The following is a 12391-nucleotide window of genomic DNA, read 5'->3' as shown; positions in this document are numbered from 1 at the left end:
GGTGGACAAGCAGAGGAAGATGGCTGTAGTGATTGATGTAGCTATACCAAGTGATCGCAATATTAACTCATTCACTGCCAGCCATTGGCAGTGAATGAGTTAAACCCATTGACTCATTCACTGCCATTGACGGCTATAGACGTCAATGGCAGTGAATGAGTTAAACCCATTGACTCATTCACTGCCATTGACGGCTATAGACGTCAATGGCAGTGAATGAGTTAAGAAGAAGGAACATAAGAAACTTGAAAAATAACAAGGGCTGAGAAAGGAGCTGGAGAAGATGTGGAGGTGAAGGAAACAGTGGTCCTCATGGTAACTGGAGCCAAGCTCGAAGGATAAAGACAGCCCCGTGGGAGATTGGGGAATTAATATATATGTTACTGTTATTTGAGTTTCATTCAGTATATTCAGATTTCTATTTTAACTGAATATTTTCCTGTTCGCTTAGTCTTCAGCCAGGCTGTGTCCCATAATGTGTCTCGCGGCTCTACTCTAGTTAAAGTGGAACGTTTTGTTCAAAGAAGATCTATGCATCTATGATCTATGCATTAAGTAGATGTTTATTGCTTTCTTATTTAAAGATACAGGAATTAAACTCCATCGAGCCAGCAAATTAAATCGACTAATTTCCAGTTTACACGTAGTTGTATTTTTGTTGGATACAATACCATTCCCGTATCGTGTGGAGGACGGTGAATAATGGCATTAAAAGTACACAGTGAGTAATAGAAAGATGACAGATTGTCAAAAGAAAACAATTACAGTTATCAACACCCGTTTTCTCGATCACTGATGTGTGCAATTGGGCAAAAGCAGTTGGTTAACTACTTTATAAGGATAAGAAGAAAAAAATAGTAATTATAACTTATTTTCATGTAGATACTTTATCATTTTAGATACTAATGAAAATACCCCTAAAGAATTTTGTGCAAAGTGCAATTCCTGTCCAAAAACTGAACAGATGATGCTACGGTCCTCAGTGTGCAGTGTTGTTGTAGTTTGGATCAAAAACAGCCATAGTGGAACTGAATGCTGATAAATAAATGAGACACAGACAAAGACAATGTAAGATAATTGCTGGTGGTTAATATGCTGCATTCTCATGACCAATAGATCAATAGACCTATCTCTTTTGTGCTAATTTTGAATGAAAGCAGTGTTAATATCACAAGGTGTATTTTTATTTTTTTATATTCACCCTATGATGTGGCCACTGTAGGTTTCCCAGACCCTTACAGCTGTGATCCTATCTTCTCCAGTGATAGCAAATTAGGTGCCACTTCCTGACCCGACAGAGGGGAGAAAGAGTACTGAGGCTGGACTGCAAGGAGGAGAAAACAGACGTCATGAGGCAGCTGAATTTGTTTGACAGCGATGAAGCAGATCATACTTTGTGAACACAGTGCACAGTTTTTTATTATTGCTTGTCACTTAATTGTAAATCCCTAAAATGCTTTAAAAACATATAATTGAATGCTGAAATATCAGATACACCTCATTGCCACTTACAGGAAGCTGAAGCAGAAGCCACAAGAAGCGCAACGATAACAATGACAACAACGACAAGCATTCTGTGAACATGGACACAAAGAACTATTTAATTATTTAAGAATTATTTAAAATTGGTGTTGATTGTAATTATAGTAAAAATGGTCTCACCTGTCTGCTTGGTTGTTTAGGTCAAAAAGATGAAGACGCGAATACTGAAACGTGCGTCTAAGTTTAGGCAAAACTGTGCAGCTACACTCTCCAGTTTACAGCAAGACGCAGCCTGGTTCATTTATACTCCCTTTAGTGCTTCAACATACAAATGATGGGCGGTATTTTCTGTTAAAGCATATTTGCATGCATATAATGTTTTCACATTGAACACCTGCAGACTTCACAGTTGATTTCACTTTTTGACTAAAATTACCGTAAGTACAGATATATAAGCAGGAAACAGATACATTTTAGTCTCCCATTATCAAACATCCCTAGGTGCTGCTCGGCAGTGATATTGCATGCTACATTCAAAATTATATGCAGATTTGTCCTAATTAGTTAAATGGACTGATTCTTAGATAGCTGCGTAGCAAAGTTTGAAACTTTACAAAATCACATGAAATCTTTTAAGAAAACGTCCTTGAAAGCAGTCCTTGAGTGGGATTTAAGTCTGTATGTGAGCTTCAAGAAGGCTGTGTGAGTACACTATCCAGTTTACAGTAAGAAACTGGCTACCATGTGTACATTTATAGTGCCTCACATTTGAATTAGGAGATAAAAGTTTTCACTGGTCTGTTGCACAAGTATATGCAGTAGCTGGCGTTCAAATTTATAAAGTATGTCAGCTAGGCATGTTTCTCATTGTTAGCATGTTAGTAATCTGAACATGACTGAAAATCCTGCAGAACCAGATTATTAGTTGTTCTTGATTTTACTAACCACCACTTTACTTAACCACCACTCGGCCTTGTTTGGCAGTGATATTGTCTGAAACCTCCAAAACCTTGTGAAGACTTTTCCTGTTCACTTGGGGTTCAGCCACTCTGCAATGAACTAATGGATATCTGATTAAGAACGCTTCCTTGAAAACAGTTACTATTTAGAATTTTAAAGAATATCATTTTAGTTAAAGAGCTTTACATAATGGGAGTTTATGTTATCAGCTCTTACATGGTGTCTCATGGTGATCCTGTGTTCTTGACAGACATGTCAGGGTGTTCATATCAGTTCCAGTCAGAATACAATGTTCTATTTGATAGAAAGGAAAGCCAATCTGCACATTTTTTTTAATCATACAAGGAAGAGGAAGACATGGAGCCCGAGCAAAGACTAAAATAAAACCTGAAAGAGGACTATATCACCTTAGCAGCCGTCGATCACTATTGCACATTTTATTTGTTCATCTTTTGTGCTACTTTGTCCTCCATCATTGTTTCTTAAGGTTTTTGGTTCATTTGCTATTTATGAACATATTTAAATGCAACTTTTACAACAGAATAGAAAGGTGTAATGGACTTTTTCTGATGAGAGTAGCAAAAGGGCATGTCTGCCTTCTCAAACCTAGATTAGAGAATGTTGACATTAAAAAAATGTAACTACGGCGTTACAGTCGGAACCAACCATAACACTAATAAGCAACTGTGTAGTAAAAATACTTTGTTTGGACACTTTTGTGATAAAACTGATCAAAAAGATCTACAAAAAATTGGACCTGGCTGATGTTTCAGTTCATCATTTAACCATATGCAGCTTAACCCATTTCACACTCACCACTCACCACGATATTAGTCTTGTTTATAGCAGGCAACTAAGAGGTGCTACTACACTCAAAAAAAAAATAAATTAATTGGATGAATGTAATTTTATCTTGCCACTTATATTCCATCTAAACAAATCATGTTATATTAATCCATCTTGGTTGTGTTGTGTCAACACGATATATGTGTGTAGGTTTAACATAATATTAACATTAACATTCAATTAATTTGATTTGATGTTTCTATGGCGAACGTAATTAAATCATGTAGCATCTACATGAAATTCAGCAGCTTAATTTGTTCTTGTTGAGATGACATGATACAATCCAGTAAGAGTGGCTGGATCCAGGCAACTAACCACTCTTACTAGATTGTATGATGTCATCTCAACAAGAGATGGTTTACCTGGTAACATTACCTTCCTAAGCGAGAGGGAGGGTGATGGGGCTTCTTATGTGTGTGTCTTTTGTGTGCATCACCTGTGTGATGGAGGGAGACTGCAAAAGGAACGTGCACAGTCTGTCTCTGAGAGAGTCGCTTGTAATCCTCAGACCCTGCTCAGTCTGTAAATTGCTTGCTGATGAAGCTGAATGTTCACTGCAGCCCAAAACGACCCTCAGGCAATCAGACAATGTCCAGGTGCTCCCGGAGGCCAGTCCAGCCCTCAGCTTAGTAAGTGATTAACTGGTAAACATATCCAAGCATTTATTTTTATCATTTCTTTTTTATTTTTAATCCCAAGACAAAAAGCATCACAAAACACAGAATACAGCAAGTCATCATAGGCTACTGCATGATTAGGAATCCAGCTAATAACTATAATTTCGTTCATTTCAGCACTTTAATTTTGACTTATTCACACTTTACTGCTGTGCACTCCTGTAAAGCCACTGACAGTTGAGGCGATTAACACTGATTATCCTGTTCTAATGTGATCTTGTACCAGCACATCCTCTAATAGTAAGCAAAAGCACCTCGAGCAACACACTAAAAGAGGACAAAGTGCTCACCAGGCCTCAGTACTCCCCAGATTGTAGAATGATCCCAAGAAACAGCCTGATCAAAGTAGACCCTTTGCTGCAACCCACAGGAGGTTTTCTGCCATGTCTTAGTGCAAAAAACCCACAGGGCAGCCACAGCTGTCTTGTGGAAATGACTTAAAGACTATTAGCTGTCACTGAGGACCTACACAGTATTGGCCAGGTGGTTTTCATGAAGTGAATTTCTCCAATTTAATGAGTTTTCCCATTTTCCCTTGCGACCAATCCCTTGGTCAACCTTCGATACCATTTCAAAGAGCTGTGGTCTAAAAGGCCACGGTGTTTTAAAGTACTGTGGCGTTCCACTGCATTGTGTCTGGTGTAGCGCAATGAAAGCTGAGCTGCATGTATTCAGGCAGCGAAACCCAACCCATGTTTGAATTAGTGTACAGAATACTGCAAAGCTGCTGATTATTTGGTACGTTAACACATGCTCAAGTATCTCATTAACATAAACCATGAAGTGAAAAAGAGACACTCGTGATAATCTGCAAGCTACTCTGAATGGATTTTAAGGAACCAAAACCCCAACACTTTATCTCTTCAGCGCTTGTGATTTAAAGCTTTTAAGTCTCTGCAGATTTCTCAAAACACTGAGCAAGACAGCTACAGCTCAAACACTGACAGAAAGAGTCGTCAAGTATCTACCAAAATAGCAGCAAAAGTATTCTTTGGATAATCCGTAGAGAGACACATCCGCCGAGCTCAGCTTGTATCCTTTTGATATTGTTCTGCAAGTGTCCACCGAGTAGTCCTGGGTCAAACTGCATCTTAAATCCTCCTCTTAGCGCTGTCTGACAATGACGGGGGTTATTTCAGGTTCAAATTCCAGTGTGCAAGCAAAGAAGCTGTAAGAGGATTTCAAGAACAACTTTGACCCAGGTGTTAATATCACACCAGAAGAGTAATAATAACTCCATCATCCTGGCCTTGCCACAGCATCTCGCCCTCAAACTCCACTTTCCCATGTTTCCTGGCTCTCATCAGAATCCCCACCACCTTGTCAGAGATCCGAACGTATCTGTCAAACAGTTCTCCAAATGTGACCCGGGTCTTTCCATCTGGGTCCGGATCGGCCATAGTCCTGATCACATAGCACATGTCGTCTATTTCACGGTGGATATGTTTCTCCGCACGTTTGGCCCTTTCTGCCGTCTTACTACCCTCCTTTGGACGTCCGTAACCCTCTTGACCTTTCTGGAGGCGGAGGGACATGGAATAGTCATAATCAAAGTATTCACTGAAGGGGTTGAGTTTCTGATTAACTGTGTGCTCAGAGGCCCAATTCTGCCAGCGGCTCTTGAGATTTCCCACGCTGCTGTATTTCTTGGACAACGTGTTGATCTTGTTGGCATCCTCAGCTTCTTTTTTGTAGCTGTGAAGCATGTCAAGTGACACAACAAGTCAATACAAAATGAACAAGACACTCAGTACTGGTTTTTATTGTTATATTGGTTATCATTTCTGCTTCTCTCTTGGCCAGATCTGATTTGAAAAAGAAAGGTGTAATCTTAATGAGAAAGTTACCTGTATAACTAAACAGGGTTTCAGTAATCAACAGAAAGAACTTGTGGTTTTACTTGCTTTTAAATGTAATTGTTGGAGACAAAAATGATAAATGTGTGCAAGTTTTTGTGTGGTCTAATGAAAACATCCAGTCTGTCAGCTCAATTCTCTATTTCTTAAATATTGAAAAGAAGTAAAGAGTGTTTGAGTTTTTAGAATTTGTTGGATGGAAGTTGATTTGGTGAACATTTTATACTCCCTCTTAACATTTTCTTTTTTGAAAACTTAACTCTGAATACAAAATGAAGCCCAGTGACACTACTTACATTGGAACTGAGGATCTTTTTATTCCCACTGCTGTCTCAGAGTCTTCTTCACAGTTGTTTTCCTCTGCTTCTTCTGAAAAGCTTGTTCTGTGTGTTTTATCTACTTCCAGTCCCTCTACATCTGCCTCGAGGGGCCCACTGTCCTCTTTACGCCCACAGGTGAATCCCTCTCTTGGATCTCCTCCTTCTTTAACAAGCTTCTGCTCATTCTCCACCTGCTTCCAGCTTTTGGTCAGCGATGACACCATGTTGGAGCACTTCCTCCGACGGGTGGGCGAGCTTTTCTTCTTTAGCAGTCTGTCAATCTCCTCATCTGATGGGAGATGCTCCCTCTTGATTTTTTCTGTCAGGAGCCCAATACCTGCACTCTTCTCCTGAGCGCTGCTGGTCACTGTCTTCACCACTTGCTTTGTCTTGATAAAAGACGCCGCTGGTGGCTCATCCGATGTCTTAACCTCACCAGTCTTTGATGTCGTTGTTTGTGTAGCTGCGAGACCTTTAGAAGCTTCTGTTTGCTGCGTTTGAATGGATGGAGGCTTCTTTGAAACCCACTTCTTTTTGGGTTCCTCTGGTCCACCCAGTGAAGACGGAGCCCAGCCGCTTGGCTCGCTGGCCTGCTTGTTCTCATTCTCTGTCACCCATTGCTGCCAGCTGCTTGCCAGGTTGCACACCATGCTAATAGTGCGGAGCTTCTTGATGTTCTTGTTGCTGAATGGTTTCCTTTGGGAAACTTGGCCATTGTGTTTGTCTGACATAATTGTCTCTATTAGTCTGTAAATACAGGCACAATTAATCCTCACAAGTAAGCTGTAAGATTTGCTAAAATGAACTCATATCCTCTGCCTGACTCGCTGTACCTTTGTTGCCTCTGTTTCCCTGCTCCCACACACAGCTCCAAACTGGGGAGCGTAAACCCTAATGGTGGAAAGTATTCGAGTCATCCCAGGCTACCAACGTGATCGTCTTTCTCTGACACTGGTCACCCCCATGCACTCATGTTTCATCACAGATTAAGGCGCTTGTAACTAGAGGTGGACAGGGCAGTAAAACAAGTGCAAAACAGAATGACAAAAAACTTACCATTTTATATGCATTCAACATGTTCAGCTTCATAGATATTAATGATGATGATGTATACTGGGAGATATCTGCAACAATTACACAATATTCTACTTCGCTTTGCTAGCTTTTGCTAACCTTTTGGTTAAAGTACTTGTGACTCTTGATAAAAACTATAAACCTGTTTTACAAAGTCTTACAAAGAATACGTTGAACTCATAAGCAGTTAAACCCACTTTTAATGGTATCATCTTTACTGCCACAAGCTGACATTTTTGGTGTAACACAAGGTTATGGTGGCTAATGTTAGCCAGTGTTATGAAACTTTAGAGTTGCTGAGCCCATTTGCTGATTTCCTTGCTACTATAAAGCTTTCCGTTTTACTCTTTAACTGTCTGAATATATTTTGTGGTCAAGGGGCTGCAGTATTCACAGCATATAGTGGGGCTTTAAGGGAACGTTTCAGATTAACTCTCTGAAGACAACAGTGATGCATGAAGTAAGAAGGAAAGAAATGCAACAGTACATTAGTATAATGACTGAAACTAGCACCACTGAAGGAACAATGGGCTGGGACGTCAGTTCCTTCGTCATAATTATGCAAATTCACATGACCATGAAAACAGAAATATTCAATTTAAAGTACAAATTCAGCACCTTAACTGTGTACTCAACTAGCTTTTAACGGTAGCTAGTTAAGAAACTGGTTATAAAGAAAATGAACAAGTATAACAAAAGGAAACTCTGGGGAGTTTCAACCAGGAAAGAATATGATACCCGCAGAAGACTGGGATGTCTTGCTTACGCATGCAGTGGTTTAGTCTTCCAATGCAGAGGTAAGGAAATCTCATCTCACTCAGTGGAGAGTGGCATGTATTCTGACGTTAGCAATATCATCAAAACATACTGCAAGCCTTAAGGGGTGTTTAGTCCTGTTTTAAGAGCTGTTTTATTTGAAGATGGTTTTATGTGTGTTGATTTTACATATGCATGTCTGATGAGGAAGGGGCCTGTTTATAAATAGGACTTGGAACACACACACGCACACAGGCATTAAGTTGCATCTGTTGGCAGTCTGTCATGGAGGGTGGAAGTGACTCAGAGAGCATCAGCAGAGGACATGTTCTCAAACCAACTCAGCATGTTAATATATACAGTTTCAAACTGTGCAGAGAGGAAGGCTAGTGCTCCTCCACAAGGACAAACGGGCTCACTATGCTTTCAAGTCTGGGGATAAAATAAAATCTGTGCTTACAAATGATTTGAAAATCCAAACAAAATATTAATTTTAATCCAAAATAACAAAAAAACTGCATTATTTTCAATGCTTTTAATGAACAGACTGTATTTCATTGACAAAACATGCAGCACTTCCTTATCTAGAAACTATCAAAGAGTTTGTTTTCAAACAATAAATGTTGTGTTTAGGTACAAAAAATCACCCTGAGACAATTTACCTCACAGGGCTTCTTTGTTTTTATATGACACACAGCCACAACTCGAGATTTAAAAAAGAACTGACCTCAGATAAAAGCTATGAATGTCTGGCTGAAACTAAATTTGGGTTTAAATTTAGGAGAAATATGAGGCGAAAATAAGAAACAGGGCACTTCTGCCCAGTAAAGAATGTGATACTTGCACAAGATGAGAATGCCCTGCTTACTCAGTAAGTGGTTTGATCTTGCAGGCAGACAGGAAATTCAAGCTCTCCATGCCAGCATGCATCAGCTGATGTCTGCATGTTCTGTACCCTGCATTGTGTCAGTGCTGCTTTCCCTGCCTCTGTTTGGCTTCATGTATTTACATACAAAGGTGAACAGTTCCCAGAACATAGCCATTCTGCAAAATATAAAGTACTGCAGTACTATTCAACATGGTCTTGCCTTTTTTGACTGATACTTTTATTTTATTTTATTATACATGTAATGGCATTCTATTTTGTGTTAATTGTATTTTCTTGTAGGGAGTCCAATATGCTAAAACATTAAAGTTGGTCACAATCAAGGCAATGCTCAATTTGTTTTTTAAGAGTTTAAAGTTTAATTTTGGAGGAGTTTTTAGTTTGGTTGTCTACCACTGGAGGTCACTATGACTTCATTGTTGGAGCAGTACACGAAGCATCAGGCTACAAATAGTTTACCTATGTGTTTAGCATTTTCACACAGAGCAAAAGGGCCTTTCTACTATTAAGGAGACAGGAAGTTCCACTGCATATTGAATTTAATCCCTATAATTTGCATTATTTATCACAATAAAACTCCAATTCCAAAAAAGTTGAAATGCTCTGTAAAACGCAAATAAACGATTTGTAAATCTCTTGAATCCACATTTTATTCACGATAAAACATTTTACTTCTATGACAAATATTAGCTCAGTTTGAATTTGACGATAATAGCGCTTCTCGAAAAGTTGGGCAACAAAAGACAAAAAAAAAAGTAACTGTTTTTTAAAAATTAATTAGGTTAACTGGCAACAACTCAGCAACATGATTGGGTATCAAAGGGTATCACAGACAGGCAGAGTCAGAGTAAACATGGGCAGAGCTTCACCAATCTGCAGAAAACTGTTTGCAAATTCTGGAACAATTTCAGAATAATGGTCCTCGACATAAATGTGTGAAGACGCTGAGAATATCATTATCTGCAGTTCGAAATATCGTCAAAAGTTTCAGAGAACCAAGGAAAATCAGTGTGATCTTCGGGGGCCCTCAGGTAGCCCTGCATTAAAAACATAGAAATCCCTGCATGGGCTCAGGACCACTTCTAGAAATCACTGTGAATGCAGTTTGCTGTGTCATCCACAAATGCAGATTGTAATTACAGTTGTTCCAAGACAGCAACAGTAACAGACTAAACTATTTAAATAATACAATATGTTACAGAGTTTACAGATTTAAGAAATAGCGCTAATATATACAAATCGCTCAATTATACACATTAAAAATATTACAGAGGTGATTATAAATATCAAGAATATTGACAAATGCTCCAGAAATGCTGCCATCTTCTCTGGACTGAGGTGAGGTGGAAAATTGCTCTGTGGTCAAATTAATTAAAAAAAAATTCTCTTTGGAAAACATGGATATCACATCCTCTGGACTAATTGGGAAATTATCCTTGACCCGTGGTGGCGTGTTCGCAGACAGCCTCTGTTGGGGACAGTGCCAAAATATATGGTACATCCAGTCTGTGGGATACGCATGACTGTGATGTTGTTGGCCAGTCAGCCAGAAATGGAGCAGATCAAAGTGATAACAAAGAAACCGAGTGTTATCCTCTCACTGTACTTACTTTTTTACCACTTGGATCGACTACAACTTTACATGTGCACCATGAACACGTCACAGAGTTGAAAAAAAAAAAAGGGCTAAGACAGGAAATTAAATAAAACAAAAAACATCCTGGATACATGGGGGTAATTATTTTAGGGTCTTTACCATATAATACATTTTTTTTGCATTGAGCCGAATGTCGTTGTCATGTGTTGGTGCTCCATAAATAAAAATGAAGGGAAAATGTCTCCGTGAACAAATCCTGACCAAAGTTACACTTCAGTCATAACCATACTTTGTAAATGGAATGATGCTTATATAGCACTTTTCTACTCGTGGGCTCAAAGTGCTTTATATAACACACACACACACACACACACACACACACACACACACACACACACACACACACACACACACACACACTTTTTTCTATTTTTTTTCTACCTAAGTGCTTTCTATTTAATATTCACACTCCAAAGAGCAACTCAGGGCAGCAGGGGCTCAAACCACCAAACCTTTGATTTGCAGATGATCTGCTGTTCCTCCAGAGCTACATCCACACTATCATTTATATGTTGGGATGTTGATTTGATCATTGCAGCAACACTTCAAGTCTGATGAAGAGGATAAAGACAAGCACAGACAGAGCACAGAGCACAGACCAGTCTGCATTCTGAGCAAGACATCCCAGTCTTCTGCATGTACAGCATCACATCTATTACTGAGCAAGTATCTCTGTGCTATCTCTGGAAGCAACAGGCTGCAGCAAGCAAAAATGAACTCATTTGACAGTAATAACCATTAACCTGCCCATCAGATGTAATCAGAGGTTACAGCTGGGTAGAATGATCCAGAACGACTCAGTGTTCTGGGACCCTCTGTAAATGAACAATTACATCTGATAGGCAGGTTAATGCATTTCGACATTTCTTTGGGCAAGATACTCAACCCCAAGTTGCCCCAATGTATCCACAAGAGTGTGTGTGCGTCGCATGTGTGGATTCGAGTGAATAAAACATGTAGTAGAAAGAGCTTGAGTAGAAAGGCATTGTATAAAGACCAGTCTGCTTACCATACACCTCAAGAGTGGTAGATATCAGTTTGATGATGATGCTGATTAGATTCACTCATCGAATTCTACCCCTTTATCACGTCCAGAGGTTGGAAAATCAGCCATGCAGCTCATGAAACATCTGCTTATACGTTGCTGTTATTATTCAGATAGCTAAATCCACAAAGAGCAGTGAAGTTATTATGTATCTTATTTCTCAACGCTGCACAACTAAACCTGATCTTTCACTGTATAATGAAAAATTAATGACACAGAATCCATGGAGCTAAAAGTGACAAAGATGCTTCAGGTGAGGAGAAAGAACGTTCCTCTAGACTCAATGAGTGCAGAGGAAGTCTGAAAGGGGAGACACTGCACCTGCGCTTCTTGGTGCTTATCAACATGTGCAGTGTTACTGCTGTTTTGTTTACCCTGCACTGCTTGTACTGAATTTGTTTCATTTGGCTGCAGATACTAATGTGCCTCAGTTGTACAGGAATGCATTTGTTAGGGGCTCTCAAGCTGTTACTCTGACCTTTGCCTGTGTTCCTAGATTTGTGTTGTGCTCGCTGTTATCCTTTTGATCATATTTAGAGTGTTGCTAAAATGATCAAATCATCTTCCCAACATGCAGATGAAACAGATGTGATTGAAAAAGTAACTTTGGTCAGGGTTTGTTTGCAGGGCCAGTGTGACATGACAAGATGGAACAGCTGTAACTGGGATGTTTCTTTTTTCCTGTCTGTAGACCTTCACTGATTTGTTGCCTCTTCATTTTCAGGCCAATAAACAATATCTATAACTGTCTAACTGCTCTTGACAAATAATTGGAATTACCTACACAAAACTGCAGTTTTAACGCAGCTGTATTAAGCTCTTGAAATGCTGC

General features: G+C 39.4%; 1 protein-coding gene across 1 annotated transcript; it reads right to left on the bottom strand.

Annotated features, from left to right (window-relative positions):
• Positions 1 to 3851: 3851 nt before the first annotated feature.
• On the bottom strand, positions 3852 to 7020 carry abrab (actin binding Rho activating protein b). The gene is made up of 2 exons (XM_042226189.1): positions 6118 to 7020; positions 3852 to 5660 (listed from the first exon to the last, which is right to left on the bottom strand). The coding sequence occupies exons 1-2, from the start codon at positions 6870 to 6872 to the stop codon at positions 5177 to 5179; spliced, it is 1239 nt and encodes a 412-aa protein (XP_042082123.1). The 5' UTR covers positions 6873 to 7020; the 3' UTR covers positions 3852 to 5176.
• Between the last annotated feature and the right edge of the window lie 5371 nt (positions 7021 to 12391).

The sequence above is a fragment of the Haplochromis burtoni genome, unplaced genomic scaffold, assembly GCF_018398535.1.
Source record: "Haplochromis burtoni strain Fernald_Lab_line unplaced genomic scaffold, NCSU_Asbu1 Contig_200, whole genome shotgun sequence".
Classification (NCBI taxonomy): domain Eukaryota; kingdom Metazoa; phylum Chordata; class Actinopteri; order Cichliformes; family Cichlidae; genus Haplochromis; species Haplochromis burtoni.
This window is presented reverse-complemented; position numbering and strand designations above follow the sequence as displayed.